The sequence below is a fragment of the Trichoplusia ni genome (genome assembly GCF_003590095.1).
Source record: "Trichoplusia ni isolate ovarian cell line Hi5 chromosome 25 unlocalized genomic scaffold, tn1 tig00003327_group24, whole genome shotgun sequence".
NCBI classification, from domain to species: domain Eukaryota; kingdom Metazoa; phylum Arthropoda; class Insecta; order Lepidoptera; family Noctuidae; genus Trichoplusia; species Trichoplusia ni.
This window is the reverse complement of record NW_020799911.1, coordinates 1-20009: the sequence shown is the minus strand read 5'-3', so window position 1 is coordinate 20009 and position 20009 is coordinate 1. Positions and strand designations below refer to the sequence as shown.

Genomic DNA, 20009 nt, shown 5'->3' with positions numbered 1-20009 from the left:
TGATTTATCCTTGTGATAAATAGGGAAACATATGAATTTATATTTTTAATTATTTATAATATATGTATTATCGAAATGAAGGACATAGGTATCTTAAAAAAAAAAAAGTTGCCGTCTGCACTTAATACTCAAGTAGTTTTTTTCTACTTTACATTATGAATGGTTTTATATTGATGTAATTTTAGTTCAATTAGAAGTTTAAAAAAACGTGTATTTGTCTAGCTGCGAAGCTCCTAAATTACTGCACCTAAAAATATGTTAATGAACAAAAACATACAACCGACTGCAAATAAAAATATTAAGCCATACTTGTTGACTTTATAGGGTCAATTGAAATCCAATTATTTTGTTGTCAAAACTTAGGAGAATACGAATATCGTCAAATTTAATCTAATTGCCATTCATTCATCGCCCATTATAATTTCGGTATTGGGCCCCGGGTATTTTTTTAACTGGTAACTTAAAAAGGAATAGGGTGTTATAATCGAAACAACACTCAAGCAGTCCGCAAAACGGGGTCACAATAAAATTGTTTACAAATGAGTAAGTAAAGTAATACAACAAAGCAACATTTTACCAAAAATATGACCGTATTTATGCTTAAAGCTCTAAGCAAGCCTTCCGATTATTCAACGGTGTGCAACGTGGGCATTATTCGACTTCAGTGATGGTTTGGTGGGATATTTATTAGCTAAGGAGTGACTGAGTCATACTTTTGTGAAAAAGATATCAAAACATCGGCACAAGGATATCAAGATACTACTCTTGAGAAGTTAAGCTCATTAAAAAGCTCATCAAAGTAAGTTTACCTGAATTTTAAAAGGATAAAATAGCATATTTACAGTTAACAAACTACATATTTAATGTTTTGTATTTATTATGATTATAAGCTAATTGCTTTGTGTTTAATAATACTTAACGCGTGGTTAATTAATTGGACATAGTATGCAATTAAGAATTACATTAAAGCTTAAATTAAAACACGTGCATTATAAGTTCTGAGCAGAAGTCGCTAGCTAACGGTTAAAAATATGACACACTTAAACCTCTGGAAACATTCGATTTACCTATTATTATTTTAAACCATTAGAGACCTAGAATGATGACGACAAACTAGATTTTGAAACTGGATCGTTTACACAGAGGCCAATCAATGTTACATTATCTAATATATTATGTAAAATTCTCTTGTCACGGTGTACGGAATTGAACACCTCCGAAACGGCTCGACCGATTCTCATCAAGATTTGTGAGCTTTGGGTAGGTCTAAAAAACCACGATTTTTATTATTCGCTAGAACTCATTAAAAAGTTTGCTGGGACAGCTATTAGCTACATAGAAAACTTCAATTTTCTGAACGGATTCCTTTTAAACCAGTTTCGTGTGTTTGGCTTGTAACTTCAACGCATCAAAGCGATTCGTTTGAGTTTGGAAAAATTAAAATCTGAATCAATTTTTAAAATGTAGGTATCTACAGAATAAATAGTGGCTGTTATTGTAATGATTATAGCGTGATTAATACGACAATAACTTAATCATTCTAAAACATACCAAAGGTAATGACTTATGTTAAGAACCGGGTTAGCCCCTTGTTTGTAAAAATTAAATTTAATGCTAAATGGAGATGACTAATTACAAACTAGACTTCAACAATAACGTGCGTCCCGTTATTTAATCTTAACTGTAAAAAAGATGCCGTCATGGATCCAACATAAAATTAATTTAACACACTGTAGGTATAATTAGTATTTGCTGATGTTAGTAATCACGGTTTACTCATTAGCGGTATTAACTTGTAGTAAACATTTATTGCAGAAGTAATCACTCTGACGCCTTTTAGTCTAAGCTTGATGTTCTTCCCTATTCATTGTAATTTTACTTGTCAATAAAATATGCAATTATAATTTGCATGAAATCTAAAAGTATATATTTCTCTCAAGGATTTCACTTTTGTAGAGCAACTCTTCAATTAGTTAAAAGGCTTGAGAGAAAGATAGCCGAAAATTACGAATTTTATAAATCTTTGTAGATGACTGATAAATGTTCTACATAAAATTAATTTTTGAAAAAAAAAAAAAACCAACTTCAAGTCTACATTAACAATATATACAATTGAACTAAAAAGTATAAAATAATATTTTAATTATAAGCCAAAGAACACTAAAGGAAAATCAACGAAATTATTGATACTTATGCATACTATTTACATTTTAAAATCAGTTATTTTTGGAGTCGGTGCCAGCCACGGAGGACAGGGAATGATTAAAATCCATTCATAATTGGCGAAGAAATCGAGTAACATACAACACAACCTCCTCCTTTTTGAAGTAGGTTAAAAATATTGGAGAACGAGAACCGCTTAATTGCTAGAAAGATTACGCAACCGTGCCATTTCTGTTAAAGCTTTCTCATCATGGGGTCGATTTAAAAGCTTACTTGCATCCAGATCAGATAGGCAATGCCTTCTATAGTTTTGACGCGACTGAGGGCCACATAAATCTGTCCTTTCGCAAAATTCTTCTTTCCTAAATCAATTTTTGTTTTAAGATTCTGTCTTATTTCTATGGGCCCCTTATAATAAAATATTTAATCTGCGAAGGATTTTGAGTAATATTTGTTCTCAAGCTGCCACTCAATCTGTTATAAATTCTGTAGGTTGTTGAATTTGACCTGGTCTTCCACCATTACATTTTCCATGAATGGATTTTAATGATTCTTTTTTTGTTTGATAGGCCATCATTCAGAGGTAGTCCCATAAAAATTTGACCTGGTCTCCCACCACTTTTCCACCATTACATTTTCCAGACCGCATACTTCCCGAATTCCAGACCGCAAACTTCATATATATACCGAATTTTATCTTCAAACAACGACGTAATCTCTATATTTTTTGGTTATTGTTGTTTTTTTCAATAACCACTAAGTCAATTTTTATAAAATTTTTATGGGACCACCTCTGAATGATGGCCTATCAAACTTTAAGGATTTTAAGAATCATTAAAATCCATTCATAATTGGCGGAGAAATCGAGTAACATACATACAAAAAAAACATACGGGTCGAATTGAGAACCTCCTCCTTTTTGAAGTCGGTTAATTAAATATAAAATATTATTTTGTGTTAATAAACGTTGACCCTTTTAAGGTAATAGATGTAAACTTATCAAATATACATGACACGAACAAAAATGATGCTAAAACAAAATGTCACGCATTTTCCACATAATGACGTCAATCGATACAAATGTATCGATGTCTTAAGTGACCTCTCACCCACATAAAACTGATCGCTTCATGTTTCTTTCTAAATAGAACACATGAGCATCAGTGAATTAATTAATGAAATGCCAGTGTCCCTTATTAGCAGTACCATTTAAAAATACCTATCACTACATAGTATAAAACAAAGTCGCTTTTTCTGTCATCATGTTGTATGTCCCTATGAACGCTTAAATCTTTAAAACTACGCAACGGATTTTGATGCGGTTTTCAACAATAGATAGAGCAATTCTTGAGGAAGGTTTTAGTGTATAATAAGTTTAGGTTTTGTGTAAACTGACAATATTACAACGATATTAGTTAAACATGTCGGAAAAAATTAAGCCATTCGAGAGCTTTCCTCGAGAACGCTGCCAAAACCTTTTGAGTTACAACAAAACTATGTATGGCGGGTTTGTACCTCTTTAAGTGGTAAATGTCTATCTTCCAAGGATAACCCACAATAACCATTTTTATGTGTTTTCTTAATACAGTAAAATTATGGGTTATTCACGAACCTATTTTTAACAATACAGTATTAATCCTTATCCAAATAAATTATTTTAGATATATTATACATGTAATATAGAACAAAATTGCCTTTTACACTACACCAAAAAAGTGAATAGGTAATGAGTTATCGTAATATTAAAATCTCCGCGCGAGAAATTAAAAATCGATGAAACGTAGCGAAGATATCGTTCTCCAAAAACGCGTGCGGGCTACAGGCAGTAAATGAATAAATCAAATCTACTGGATTGATTTTATCATTTTTTCAGTGAGTTACATATTTTAAACCCGTGCAAAGCCGGAGCGGGCCGCTATGTTTTTTTATAAACAACGTTCACAGTTTTTCTGTAGCGTATTTAGTATATCAGCATTGCACCCGTGCGAAGCCGGGGCGGGTCGCTAGTATAATATATACCAGGAACCTACCGTACCTAAGAAAGGTTTTATTACTGCATTAAATGATAACACCAATGTGTTAAGGCTTAAAGAGATTTCTTGCGACGCAAAAATACGCATCAAATGCTCATTAAAAATTACAACAATGTCACTGTTTCTACGCTGGAGCCAGTTGTTTTCATTAAACCAAATAACCTTAGGCTAGAACCAGTTTTATGTAAAACGCGTTAAACTAGTTATTAAAACGTGCTCTAAGGTTATCGTTCGTTGTTTTGTTTTTGTCTAGAGCTCTCTATATGCAAACAAAAAGAATCATAGTACAATTTGTACACGTCGCCAGAGCAAAGACCACGAATACTACAATAGTATATTGACAAAGCCAAAGGGAGGACGTCATACCACGCGTACTCCCTCGGGCAATGTGAGCTGAGCATTACAGTAACATGACCGACGCGACGTCCTCTGGAGCCGCGCATGCGCGATTCCGCGGCTTTGGTAAGGGAGGGAGGGATGACACCGGAGAGGTGTTTGTCGGTGAGAGTACATGGCAGCTTGGTGTTCACAAGCTGCCCTGTCGTGTGCCGTCAGTTTAGTTAGCAGGTTGAAGATATTATTTTCAAGTCTATAAAAAAATGGAATATCATGAAATTTACAGCGTTGAGAAAAGGATATCTTTTCTCAAATCAGTAAATTATATAGTTTTACAAGAAAATAAGCTAAGATAACATTTGCTGATCTTAGAACACAAAGTCTACAGTATTATGATCTGTCTCAGTTCAACTGTGTGAAACTTATCGCCGCTACTTTGTAGTTTATCAAGAGCAAAATGCAAGCAAACGGAAAACTGATGATGGATGATTTCATTAGTTTTATTTAAGCAAGCATTCATTAATCTAATAAAAAAGTTTTCTGCGGTTTTCTTTTTGTCGACAAACCACTGAAGTCATCAATTCGTTTAACACCGCGTAAAAGATTACTGACATAGCAGACAAGTTATAACCCCATGATTAATAAAATATTTTGTTCTTAAAAAAGCAAAAAATAAATATCTACTAAGAACACCAATTATTCATTTTGTCATGTTTTTTAAAAAATATTATTGGTTGGTTGTCATGTTTTTATAGTTGGCCTAAAATTAATTGTTTTCTTCCAGATTATTATTTATTTATGCTTTTAACGATAATTTATGAAAATTTTACTGGTAGAACTGGGCCCCGTTTCTGCTATTTTACAATGGTCGATGAATGAATGGCAATTGGATTTAATTTAAAATTATTTCTATTCTCTTCAGCATTTTCTCTACACAATAATTGAAAATTCATTGCATTGACCTAAAGTGTACCGTCCAATTATTGTGTAGGGAAAATGCTTAAGAGAATGCGAAAAATATCGCTTTGAGCTAATCGAGCGAATGATCATTCATCGGATATGGTAAATAGCAGAATTGGCTCCCTGGTTTTCTTTACAGAATATTGTTTGATGTTTGAGTAGAACTTCTAAACAGAACAAAACTTGAAATAAAGTTCGTAGCGGTTCGTAGCTTATACGTCAACTGTAAAGTTTAGACAGGGTCGGAATCAAATCAAATTATTTATTTGCGAGATTACCAATACAATTTAATCTTTATCGATAACGCATGTTTACCTCCTAAGTTCAGTTATTTACGTAAAACATTATTTCATAGTACTATTGCACCGTACATCAATTAGACAAGACATACATCTACTTCCAGCCTTCTTATCGACGAGTTAAGATTTTTATGTAAATTATTATTAGTGATGATGTATCTTAAGTTGACACGGAGTCATTTGAGATAACCTTAATCAGTGAATATATTTCTGGATGATAGCATTCTATAGAACCGCAGTAGTGAAATAAAATCAGTATAAGGTTGAAAATTCTTTATTTAAGTATAAAAAATGGATTTGACTGATTTCAAACTATGAGTAGTTGACAATTAAAGTAGATCGTTTTAAAAAATATGAATATGACCACATTTCAAGACTCTCAAACTATTTGATTCCTATTATTACTATGGAGTATTACAATTTTTATAAAACTTTAGAATGTTTTGGTATGTATAGATTTGAATTTGAAGAACTTATAGAATAACCAGTTTTGTGACTACAAAACAGCCACTATCGGATAACAATCAATATATGAAATATTTGATTATCAAGTGAATAGCACTATTGTATAATCCTAATAATTCGGATCAAATACAAAACCTGAAGATTAAAAACAATCCTCGAAGCTCCATACCTTTATCTGTAGCGAAAGAATACTCGCTCTCATTTGAAAGTCGCAGCCGTTATCTAGCGTTCGTCCTCCGGCCGAGTCAGAGGTTATCGCTGCCACCACCACTGAGATCCATCCCCCCTTCCGTCCATCCTGGAGCACGCTCCAAGCGACTCTGATGCACCAGTGAACAGATAAGTTCTACACAATAAACATCGCATGACCATCTTCATTCAAAGTTTGACAGTTTATGCGAAAGAATTATACCATGCGATAGAAGAAAACATTCATAGGATTTTACTACTTGTGTTACTGTGGTGCCGTCATATCTGGCTCTTGTTGGTTTACGAAGTTTTTTTTCGTTTTTTGCTGTTTCTGTGCTGACATTTGTTCATACACCATGTTAACTGCAGCGGTGTAACGTAAAATAAAAAAAAAAATAAAATATAATTAAAAGCTACAAGCTACACTTTTTTCTTGATTGTATGTGCTGATATATTTCTATACGTTCTATTTATTTTTTGAAAGAAGGTAACAGTGAATATTCCTAATTACGGCAAAGTAGGAGAGGATAAATGATAACTAAGTTGGATATGATCCCTTACTTTTATTTTTTTTAAAGGTACAACTTATTTTATACCGGTAGCGTAAACCTGTTATTACTATGAACCCCGTTCCAGCCCTGCATGAAACATTAGACCGTTTGGCGGCTTCGGGCTAGGGTTATCGCAACACGCCCACTAGAGGGCAGCGCGCGTTTATTATTAGCAGTGAGTAATCGATCATAGGGCAGACATACGGACGACGTCGGCTGCAATGTAATTGTAACATGCAAGTTACCACGAAAATGATCTCATTTGAACTTCACCGTTTAAGGGTATCTACCGTCCTGTTCCTAGAATACCACAAATGAAATGAAGAGCTATGTTTTACATTGTTATCAGACGTCATTGTAGTGTAAATTGTTTTTATTTGTAAATACAATATGTCAGTATAGATGGCCATTAGTTTGACGTAGTGGTTAAGTGGTTGACTGTTTGCGGTTACTTATCCTATACAAAATTACATTAGGAGCATAGTTTATACACGTACGTAAGTATTACGTACAATTCACGAATTGAAAAATAATTCTGAGAAAATGATGACGAATTTGATGATGGTTTTTCTGTTTATAAGTTAGCTATTTACCATCGTAGTGACGTAAATGATCTAAGTATTCTGATAGCGAATTAAAATAACATCTATTTGTGTGTATGTGCGAGTAACACAACTACCTAAATAATGTATGTCTATGCTACTATCATTATCATTAAATGTTTATATTATATAGTTAGTTAATAGTATTTACGTCCTCCACTATTTATTACAAGTTCGATCTCTAGTCCAAAGTGTTATAGTACAAAAGTACAAGAATCTGTTGATCGAGTGATTGTAGAAACATTGAATCATAAGTAACATGAAAACACCTAATTAATGAATATCTTTAAGAGTACGTACGTTTTGATAAAGCTCTTACGTTTATTTGTAGAAATTTATTTATTTGAAACAACTATTCTAAAATGACACTGTGTTACCACTTTACATTTCATTTAAAGAAAATGAGAGAATAGGAGACTTTTTCTTACTGTGACAAGCATAAGTGGGTCCAAAAACTAACTAACATCGGTACTATGATAAACTTCTTCTTCTTCTCTACTTTCTGTAAAAAGATATAGATAAATTTAAGTAACAAAGTCTATCGTCTATAGTCTTCTACCTCGATGACAATAGACAATATCGAATGTTTGGGTATTGGCAAATATTGATACCGCCAATTAAACCTTATTGCAAAATCATTATCCAACTAATGAATCGTATAACTAATTAAAACAAATCAAGAATTGAAAAGTAGGTATAGATAATATTAAAATAACTTATATTATAAATTAGGTATAAACTTTTAATTATGTACCCTGAAAAGTTTATTTAGCCAGTCTATGCATAGACATATTCACAACATTTATTTGACTCTATTATTGACCTTTTATTCTTTTTTGTAAGTTAACGTACATTATATTAGCATATTACCTGCGCCGTACCTGCAAAGTCGTTTTTTGAACGGTTGTACACAAACAGGTTTATTTGCAAAGGCAATAGTAGTAGATGAATGACCCAAGACGTCATTGTAAAGATAAAACTACACTCAATCTTGACTCATACATCATAAGAGTAAATTATGAGAATGGACTAAGTTATGCCCCGGTGTCATATAAAAACAAAACGTCAGACAAAAACTTGGTTCGATCACCGAGTCATGCAATTTAATACACGGTAATGAGAATTCTGAAGTCAGTCGCTTAATCACTATTTAAGCGCGCAGCAAGCTACCAAGTACCGCCAACATCCTATCGTGAGTCACCGAGGAAGTCGCCGTATCTAGATCAGTTACCCTTTCTGGAAACCAAACCGACACAAAACGATAAAAAATCATAGTCATTACTCCATCCTGGGTCAACTACGCAGTTAAAGTACGCAGTTAACACAGATTAGGCAAGTCATTTATCTTTGCAGTTACCGCGTCAGATTTCTGATAACTAACAAAAATTGGACCATGGGTGATGTATGATGAGTAATGATATCATTCATGCGTATAAAGATTTATCCATTATTGAAACCATTTTACAATGGGCTTCTGTATGTTGTATTTATGTCAAAGGTCAGACGAGACACCACAAACAAAACAGAGTCAGATTGTCAATGATTATTTTTATGAAGTTTGTAATTAAGCTTGTTTTGTTTTTTTTTGTATGTACACAATCGTGTTGTGTAACATTATATTTTCATGCTACTAAGTTACCTACATTGTTATGTCACTGCGATATAAAGATAAAGCCTTTCACCTTAACCTCACCTTTATCATAAGTCGATAATTATGTCTATTAAGCCCTGGTTCTATCAACGACATGAAGCAAAATGCTGGATCATACGAGTAAACTACTAATTAAGCGCAAGGTGGCGTTTAAAAATACATTTTCTTTTCATGATAAAACTTTTATCTTGTTAGTTAAACTGAGCCGCCCTGTTTTCTTTAACTTTAGTTAATTTATTTCCTGACATATTTTATGTGTTTGTAACAAATGCTACACGGATACGACTTAAATACGATAAAGTACAAATATACTACTAATCCTAATCTTATGTTTAATTAGGATATTGTTCGACTAATTAACAAGAGTTTGCATATTCAATAAATAAACAACACTTAAACAAGCCGGAATGAAACATTATATAAGTTAATTGTAACAAATTAACGAGACTTTGTTTACAACTGTTGTGGTGAATGAAAGGGTCTTGCATCTTATTGTTTATCTACAATGTATGCAGCTGATAGTGCGCTTTACAAATGCGCAATATGGATGAGATCACAGGAAAAGTTTAGGAAAATAAATAACACTGATTAGATTGAGGGGTCAAATATAATGTCAAACGATAATCAAGAACAACTGTTGAAAACAATAATGGAATAAAACAAGAAACAATTAAGCTACGTTTATGTACTCATTAATTATCGCCGGTTAAGTTATCGCGAATGAGGCGGTGCACCGGGCGCAAGTATTTTGATTAAGATTTGTGGAAGGTAAAAACGATTAGAGACCCACTTGAAATGAAAACCGCATCTACTCAACCCTCTCCGTCGAAGGCTAAACAATTTAAACTGTAGTGAAAACTGGGGTGACTCTGATTACTTGAAAAAATAACCAACTTTTAATTATTATTGAAATTTGCATAAACCATGGATAACAAGAAGTAGGTATTTCATAAATTGAATAATTAATAATCGGACGCAACCCGAGTCATAATATGTCACCAATACCGGTTGTGTTAAAACCGGCTATTCCGGTAAATAAGCGTGAGTTAACAATTATTAAATAAATAATGTATGAATCCGCCTCACGAAAATTATTATACATAATAAATATAATAATTAATAATGCATATATCCGGTATTATATGAAGATTCTACTAACGTGTCTTTAATCAACTTGAGATATACAACAATATGTGATCACGTAATCTGTAACAAATTCACTGTAATTGATTTGGACGACTCAACATTAAAAAAATTCAGAACTGTTTAGGGAAGTAAATACAATCTTAAATCTAGGTGATAACAACGTTGATAAACGGTCACAAGCATCATTTGTGACGAACGTAAGACCCACTTTCTGTAGATCTCCGCGCTTTGATAAGGCCAAAAGGTCGAATTATAAAGAGTTACTTAGTCAGAAAATTAGTAAACTCTGCTTCTCCTATCGTTTGAAATTCATTGTTCTGTATCTGAAAATGACAACTATTCGTATCGAAACTCGCAAGAAGTTACGCTTTCTAAAAACTCAAGAATTATAGTACCCCATTGACGTTTAGTTTTCACCTGACAATGTTCTAAAGAAGTGATTCTATCTACTTTTAGCATGGAACGAAGTACAACCAGCCAGTCTACCGTTCCTGCCGTCCCGCCTCGGTGACGCCAATGAGTTCGGGGACACTTCTGACATCAGGATCCCGATTGAGATCATGAGAGGGCGAGTCCGGGAAGGCGTTCCTCCACCGCTGTGCGCCGGGAGATGTGTTGCACCGCCAACAGGCCCAGTGTGTGCCTTTGACGCTACGGGTACAGCTAGAACTTTTGCTACGCTGTGTGAGCTAGAAGCTGTGTCGTGTCGCGAAAGCACGTGTAAGTTAACTCTATATGTTTCATGTTTATCTCAATACTCAAACCCGAGCGTGCTAAACTTATATGTCCGACATTTCTATGCCATGTTTCACCCATGAGTCAAGGTTTTGTACAATAGCTTTTCCTTAATAACAGTCAAGCCCTTTAAGAAACAATGACATCAGAAATTTACACGCCTTAATATTATTCAACTGTAAATAATGCTTACAATTTTCCTGTTCCAGATTACGCAATCACCAGTCTTGGAGAATGCTGATATAGATGCAACATGCAGAGTGCTTAGTTCTTAAATTAGTTTAACTGTTCCTGGCAATGTGTAGACAACATTAAAGGTTTATTTAGACGAGGCAAAAATATAGCGAAAAGTTGCGAATGCACAAAATGCACTCTTTAGGAATAAGTAGATAAAATCCTCACCTACCTATACCAGTAAAATTAAATACTGTAAACTATTAATAATTATGATTGTAATATTGCATAGGTTACAAGAAAGAAATAGAAGAAAAAGAGCAAATACTCCTTTATGATTTCCTACTTTTTGGTGTAACATATTCTGCCTACACATTGTCGATTAAACAGGCATAATGAACCGCTTAACTACAGACACATTAAGCTTTACCATACGTATTACCTATGATAAATAGTAGGAGACGTGTATATGCCTGAACACTCGAAATTGTTTATTGTAGATATCATTATCTTCTAAATTATTCATCAGAATGTACTTACCCATGTCGCCAATGACTTTCGTTTTATGTTTTGCTTATCAATCATCAAAGTCTATATTGAATGTCGTAATTCATGTCACATATTACTTAATCGTCACTTTCCACCATTTTAAATTATACCACATGCAAAATTAATTAAAATTATTTCACAACTATTACGGTATACACACAAAATATTTGAAAATCAGAAATATAACATTCAAATGCCGCTCAAAGCTGTTCGATTTTCGAACAAGAGCCCTTCACATTTTATTTTATTTTTTAAGGTGCCTGTTCTATTGTTTACGAAATTTAAATTTCAAAATACCTGCGGCCAGGAACTTATTGTAAAAAGCGATATATATTTTGATTTTAATCGATTATCAAATATAGCCCTTGTGAGAGGCAATAAAAGAGAATATATATTTTAATTTACGGATTATGGTTTTTACATCATAACATTCGAAAATTATGAAAATATTTGGCTTTAATGACAATATTACGTGAAGGGCTGCAACTAAGGGGTTTTCTAAACTCCAAATCCATGTTCATAAATAAATGTTTGAATACATTATTTTACTCGTTACTTTATTATAAGCACAAAGACTTTGGTCCAAAAGTTCCTAAAATTCAAAATTTCTAATATTTCTTTAAGAAATTTATTAGTATGTAAGTAGCTATAAAATTAACGCCAAAGTCATGTTCAAATAAATATTTTAGTAACTCTTGTATCTTGTAAGTTTATTCAGTAAGTCATTATTTTTTATTTATTGTACAAAGTACGAATTATAATGTCATGCTATGACCTTAATAATGGTATTAGCAGCGTCATCATAATAGACGAAATTTAGATTCAATAAAGATTTAACAAGAATAATTAGTCTGTTTATTTTTTTTTTACTAACTGAACTATACCTTCCCGTTTCCTTCATCCAATGGCACTCAAATCTAATTAATTCATTAGTTCCTGAGTTCCAAGTCTCAAAATGTAAGAGAAATACTTAAGTAAGTAGTAAAAGGATTATATTCACTTAGTGTGGGTTTCAGCAAAGTTAAGTCGCGTATCTACATTGCCAGTAGTGTCATAAAAGGCGCTTAACAACTCGGCATACAACTTAAGTATTATATTTGAGACTGAATATAGCACAATCTAATTAATGAACTCTGTCCATTTTTATACGACCTTCATATTTTCTTTATGTTTTGGCTTGTAAACCATTTTACTTTCGACAAACTTTTTTTATTTGATGAAATCTGCGACAGTAGGTAACATTCATGTTCTCGATACAAAAGTATCATTAGCAATAGTTTACCTAGATTTTTTCATCTAATATTTTCTCTTGCAACGCAGGACAGACTCTGCACTCTCTCTCCATCTCTTTCTGTGCTATGGTACTCTTAGTTTAATTGCAGGAGTAAAGCTTGCAAGCATTTAAATGATGCTTAATAAAACTACCAAATGTCATGATAATAATTTTCCCGTTTATATTTAAACTTGCCTTCAAAAGTTAATCATTTCTCACCTTAAAGTAATTTACTAACGCGCTACTATTGCCTCCAACGTACCCCTGTTCCGAGTTGTTATTCTACGGGCGACAAGCAGTCTATACGTCTGCAACTAGGCCACCAATGTCACGACTGTCGCCCTATTGACACCGAATCTAGGTAATGTCGTGTGTGCAGTAAACAAATGATAATCGAATGATAAACATCGTTATCCATTTTATGTGACATGTTTATGGCACGTTTTGAAATGTCATGTGACATGCAATAAATACTAGGTTTTGCTTTATTGCTGTATTCTATTTAACCTCAAAGATCGCGTTTATTATGTTCTATGGAATTGATCTTATTACTGTGTTGTAGCTATACAAACGTAGTAGTTTAGAAGGTTGAGAGGTTTAGTAGAAATCTTCTCAATTAGCCTCTTTCGTGTGCAGCTTTGAGTACTTTATCGGACGAAGTTGACGAAACAATGGTAACAGGTCTTACAACTTGTTTATTCTCTTTTATATTAACACTATAGTAACGAGCATCCAGAACGTACTTCATCGCCTCAATGATGTCTAAATATGTAATATTTAATATTTATAAAAAAAGTTAACAAATCTTTTTAATGTCTTCAAGCCGCACAGGATTTAAACGATAGCCTCCAGTCTACACTCATTGGTTTACTTCGCAAACACTAAACCAGGACACATTCTAATTTCTCAAAGTGAAAAGCTCTTGTCAAGTTTGGTCTTTACAAATTCTTAGTCTTAAAGGAGCGCCAACGTTTTGCTGTAAAGCGCTTTCTCAAAGGCTAGGGTGGAAAGGAGCTCGTGAAAAATAAATGAAGACTCCGCTTGTAGTGTTAGGTTGGTGTTACTTTAAGTTCTAAACATCTGTTCTCCTTTATAAGATAAGTTTACTTGTAACAATGCTAAGGGTTTTTAAGGGCTTACTTTTTGAGATCATTATCATTTTAATAAGTATTTTGTAGAACCTTATAATTCTTTTAACAGGGATAAGAATCTTGCAGACCTGTGACAGTGGATTAAAAAGAAAGTGAAAAATAAACGATGTCTTTATTTTTTAAACATTCATATTGTTTGCAAAAAAGTCATTCTCATTAGAATATTTACTTTATTATCAATTTATCAAACCAACATAATGAAAACGAATGTTTATGACCGCTTAAGTTTTTTTTAATAGTATAGATGTAGCTTGCGCTATAATAGTAGTCTATGCCTATAGATTAATATTTCATAATCTATAATGGACCTCTTTTCAGGAAAATAAAAGGTATCAAAGAAAATTATTGTGACTTAATCATTTAATGCACGAATGAAATTAAAAATAAAGATATACGGGTACAATCCGATCTAAAATTCTACATTAATCACAGCTTCTTTGATGTTAGTCGACAAGCAAGGATCAAATAAGTTTTCTTATATAAAATACAGTTATAAAATCTTTTAACAAATTAAAGGGCTTTTTCTCTTTTGCGTGTTTAAGAGAGACGGATGCCATCAGAGCCGGGACACTCTCCTTTGCTGATCTTGGAAAGCGCTGAAAAGGAAAAATACATAATATTAAAAATTTGATTTATTAAATATAAAAATCGTTTTATTTACCGCTATTTCTTAAACATTTACAAACTAGATATATAAGGATTTATTTTAAGGGAATATAGGAGGAAGATATATAAGGAGGTATATAATAAGTGCTATACCAGTCATCATAGATTCGATTCCCACCCATTTGTTTTAAATATAATCATTATTTATGAATGAGTAAAAAAAGGAAATGATTAATTATGCCGTGCAAATATGAAACCTGTTATATCCTAGTTAATATTATGTATAAACAGTGAAAAGAAATGCCTTAAAAAATAAACAAACATTTATAATTAAAACGTTACTATTCGATTATTTAAACTTGTTCATCACAAATATTTGTCATTTACACAAAAAATAGAAATTTCAATGTCTATGTGTAACATAACCATATTAACAACTGAATCACCTTACAATTGATGAAGATTGGTCAGTGGAACAGTCACAAATCCAGTGTTGAAAACCTAAATATACAGCAGCCTTTTTTCTGTCATTGCGTTCAAATAAAAATACTATCAATCGTAAGTTGGATCTAGAACAATTTTAATTTCATTAAACCTAAAATAACTAAGACGTCGTACTACAGAGCGTTCAGCGTAGAGCTGCATCTCGCTTCAATAAACACAAGACTAATAATTATAAATTTCGACGGGCAGGCTGGTTAGTGGCTCTGCCTGCTATACCGGAGTTCGTTCGTTCGATTCCTACCTAGAGAAATGCAAAATAGATGCAGAACTATTGCATATTACGTGTGTAAAATATGTAGGCTATAATACTGTAAGATACTGCTATGACGAGCTCGTGGCTGTGCTATAACCGCATAAGTGATTCGATCACAGGTTAAGCTATGCTTGACGCGGTTGGTCCGTAGATGGGTGACCATCTTTGTCATAGCGAGTTCCTCCGTGTTTCGGAAGGCACGTTAAATTGTGGGTACCGGCTGTTATTCCTACATCTTTGACAGCCGTTACAGGTACATAGTCAGAAGCTTGAAAAGTCTGACAGCCAGTCTAACCAAGGGGTGTCGTGTTGCCCAGGTAACTGGGTTGAGGAGGTCAGATAGGCAGTCGCTCCTTGTCAAACACTGGTACTCAGCTGAAACCGGTTTGACTGGTAGCCGACCCCAACATAGTTGGGAAAAGGCTAGGCCGATGATGACTGCTATGTAGGCCAGTTCCTATTTTCCTAAGATTTCCAGAAAGTTATGGTATTTCTACACATGGTTATATAAGTAAATTGTCATTCAGTCGCCGCTCACTGTTTATTAGGTGGACTCAACCACATGATTCATAATCCGGTCAAGTCTGGTTAGCACAATAGTTGCCATTACATTTACATTACTTGTCACAGTTCGGTGATCTCGCACCAGTTTTAAAACAACATTGTAATGTCAATTCAACTCAAATTTGCGCGCGGCGTCATATGTATGTGGTTGGCTCTGTATATACACAGTGTCGTTGTGTTCTAACACAGCTTTGATGGTGTGTCACCGTCACACCAAATTGAAGCTTCCATAATAAACAGTCGCTGTCAATCGCACGCACACATAGCCTCGCGAGCACAAATGAGTTGAACTATCAGTACAATAATCTCGCTTTAGTGTGAATAGATTGCTGGGTATAATTCTCCATCGAATTAAAGCCTTTGTTGTCTATATTGTCATGGTTTTCCTGTTTACTTTTTGTGGTATGTTTAACATTGTTACGCATTTGGTAACAACCTTTTTTGTAAATATAACTTTCTCATATTTTTGGTCGATGACGACATCAGTTACGTAATGGGGTCAGTTAATTAACTGGCACGTATTTACGTGCAGAATACAATTAAGTCTTGGTGATCGGTAGTATTCATTCTTTATTTTACATCTGGTATGTTGTTTTAATTGGAATGATAAGTTTCACAAAATTAACTTTATGAGTGTGTCTGTCAAATGCTAATTTGTTACTATTTAAAGATCTTTACTGTAACAATATACTGGAATTACAACAAGCAATGCTAGTTATTTGTTTAAAAACTGCTAACAGTAAGTGCAAGTCCATTTTTAAAAACATGGTCATAAAACATCACTATTTTAATTATTTTAAAGCCAATGCTATCGCTTTGCACTCTTTTATAAATGTTGACAAAAATAAAGCCAAATATAAAAAATCATAACATAATCAAGTAAAAAATATTGAACTTTCATAAAAACTGATAACTTTTAATCTCCCTATTCTTAACTCAGTTCAACTGTAATTAAAAACATGAAGATATGTAATTAAATAAACAAAAACAAGAGAGGAGCATCAATTTGTGAAAACACTACTGTATTCGATTCAAAATCAAAAAATAGAAGCTCATTGTTTTTCATTTAGGCATGGCCAATTTCAGCCATAGTTGAGAAATACTTAAATTTCCTTGTATTATGCAAGTACACTAGTTCTTTTTTTTGTTAAGTTATTAGTAGTACCATCTAATATCTTTATTTAGAAGAACGTGCTATTGTTTTGCACCTATTTAATTCGTTAATTCGTACGTATTTTTATGAAGAATCTATGCATAATAATGTCTTATTAATGTTACTCTACATTACTTATTTCATCTTATGCACTGTGATATTGCAATTTCAAGTGCGTATTGCACATACAATAGTATCAACTTTATAGATAGATACTAAAAATAGTAAAAATCCTACGGTTATTTACTATTTACATTGTTTTTTCAAGCATTAAAAACGGATAAAGTGAACAACTAACAAAGGTTGAAATAAAGCGCAAACATAGATGCAGAGGAGTATCCAAAAAACATATTTATGTACATATATTTTGTAACCTTGCCTGTTACGGAAAACAATAGCATTCTGGGAACATACCACGTTTTTTACATCCAATTAGTCAGAACGCTAAAGCCTTGAATTCCATAATCAGATATGTTACTTTGTAGGATATAAAAAAAATATAATTCCATTCTATGCTACGTTAAGCTCGTATGCTGATAAAATCTTCAAAACTAAAGTTAAGAGTAATAAATAGTGGACGATTTGATTTTTCGCAACAGCACTTCACTTTTTGCCTACAATGTTCTAAAAATACCAAACAAATAGCTTCTCTTCGACGTTTTCACAAAACACCAGCGAAAACTCTTTTTAGTACCTACAGATTTATGAAGTTAGCCTGAGCTCAGGCCTGGACCTTATTTAAAAAGATCTGCATACAGGTGGGTAGTATGCTGTATTAAAGTAAAGCTAGAATAAAACCTCCTTTCTTGAATACTCACTTTCTTTATGCTCGCAGTTGTAGTTGTTCATGACGCACTCGTTACCGAAGGACTTGGGTTTCTCTCCCTGTTGCCGGCGCAGATGGGCTCCAACTTCTGTGAGGTGCAGTCGTGCATGCAGGCCTTCTTGCGAGCGGCTTCTGCCTTTAATTGCTTCAAGTCTGGCTTGTCGGGACGGCAGGATACTGCCACCAGCACCAACGCTGAAAAAATTTAGGTCAAATCATAAATTGATTGTACAAAACTAGTAGTTTTGTTGTTCTCATATGCAAATTTGATTATTCTTTGTTAATTATTTAATTGGATGTAACCGACTTTCATATAACCTAAGAGACTGATATAAGCAATTAAATAAATCATAAAAAAGCTTCACTCTTTTTACTGATTTGTTCAAAGGAGGATTTGATCATCAGTTTACAGCTACCAAGACTAGTTCAAGCAATACAATTCAATTACCCAAGTCGAATTCAAGCCAGTTTCTCACGTGTGCTAAAATAACTTGTTCTACTGCAATTACTATTTATTTAAATTAGCCTCGAAACGTGTAGGTATTAGTCACTCTATAAGGATGAGGTAAAACCAGTTTTATAATAACTTTCGGGGATTTCAAAACAATAAAAATGACGATTACGCTACCTCGCCTTAACAAAATATGTGTAAAGTAAGACATATTTGGATGCGAGCTGTAATTCAGATTGCGTCATGTTAATGGCTGTAAGGAGGTACATCAGCATAAACAAAAGAGATTTTAATATAAAATGAACTTTAAAAAAATGTGGTGATTAATTTTTAAGACCTTTTTTTCTATAGGATTATTTCATTTTATTATTTATGTTGTATTTTTATTAGTTCTTTCTCAGTTTATTTAGTTGGAAGATTAGATATAGACGATTCCCGTTTTCTGCTGAAACCGGTAAGAATGGAAAACAAATCCTAACATATTTTGGACCAAAGGCTAGCAAAAGAAATACTGGCGTAACTTCTCTGGAGATAGGTAGTATTAATAATTCCAACTTTTATATAATCTCAAAAGATAATCCAAACACGTATAATTTTCAAATTGTAACCTCATTATCTAATTTGTTTCCCTAACAAACAGGAAACGGCTGGTCCTCATCATGTAATCAAGTCAAAGGAGTGTCGTAGGCGCTTGACGTGACCTTACACAGACCATTAAGGTCGTAAAATGTTCATCTAGATAATGACAGGAAGAAGGACCACTTTGGAGCAATGAGCACCGGTTCTCCGAGACACACCGTGACGTATACTTTCGTATGAATTGTAATTTGACGGGTCTGTAATTCGCACTTCTTTTAGTATGGAGAATGAGAAAAGGTAAATTGTTGAGATTAATTTCATGATCGTCAGTCTTTGCTCTCTCATTATAAATAGTACCTACTTAGGTTTCAATATTTTATGTCTAGTCCATAGGGTCTACTACCAGTTCATAAAGTAATATTAATATAGTTGTGGAATCCTGACACATTTTAATGCGCAGCGTAAAGAGGTACCCCTGTTTCAGAGTCATCCACTAAACAAAAGGAGAAAACGTCGGGGTACTTACTATTATATCATCTGTGGTAATGGGATGGCAAAATTCAAAGTTTCAAACGAGAAATTCAACCGTTAATCTTGTTTAACAAATGTTTTCTTTGTACCTTTGTTTGTATAATTTGAACTTAAGTAAATCATACTAAAAGGACTTTCTTCCTTCAGAAAAACTAGCCACAACGATTGCGATAAAACTTAAATCATGTATATTTGTTGTGTAGTCGTACAAAAGAAAGCAACTGTCAAAATATGTTAAGCTTCAGTTAACAGTCTAACATAAAGT

At 33.3% G+C, this 20009-nt stretch overlaps 2 protein-coding genes and 1 pseudogene across 4 annotated transcripts; 1 reads left to right on the top strand and 2 right to left on the bottom strand.

Moving 5' to 3' along the window:
- The first annotated feature begins 524 nt into the window (after nucleotides 1–524).
- LOC113506802 lies at nucleotides 525–12699 on the top strand. The gene is made up of 3 exons (XM_026889640.1): nucleotides 525–543; nucleotides 10852–11115; nucleotides 11340–12699. The coding sequence occupies exons 1-3, from the start codon at nucleotides 540–542 to the stop codon at nucleotides 11369–11371; spliced, it is 300 nt and encodes a 99-aa protein (XP_026745441.1). The 5' UTR covers nucleotides 525–539; the 3' UTR covers nucleotides 11372–12699.
- LOC113506801 lies at nucleotides 3914–8930 on the bottom strand. 3 transcript variants are annotated; one of them, XM_026889638.1, is made up of 4 exons: nucleotides 8469–8930; nucleotides 8027–8100; nucleotides 6426–6576; nucleotides 3914–4785 (listed from the first exon to the last, which is right to left on the bottom strand). In XM_026889638.1, the coding sequence occupies exons 1-4, from the start codon at nucleotides 8562–8564 to the stop codon at nucleotides 4780–4782; spliced, it is 327 nt and encodes a 108-aa protein (XP_026745439.1). In that variant the 5' UTR covers nucleotides 8565–8930; the 3' UTR covers nucleotides 3914–4779. The 3 variants fall into 3 exon arrangements, with proteins under 3 accessions (XP_026745439.1, XP_026745440.1, XP_026745438.1); XM_026889639.1 differs by lacking the exon at nucleotides 3914–4785 and having other exon boundaries at nucleotides 6050–6602; XM_026889637.1 differs by lacking the exon at nucleotides 3914–4785 and having other exon boundaries at nucleotides 6050–6576.
- Nucleotides 12700–14614: 1915 nt separating the features above from the next.
- LOC113506803 lies at nucleotides 14615–18382 on the bottom strand (annotated as a pseudogene).
- Nucleotides 18383–20009: the final 1627 nt, after the last annotated feature.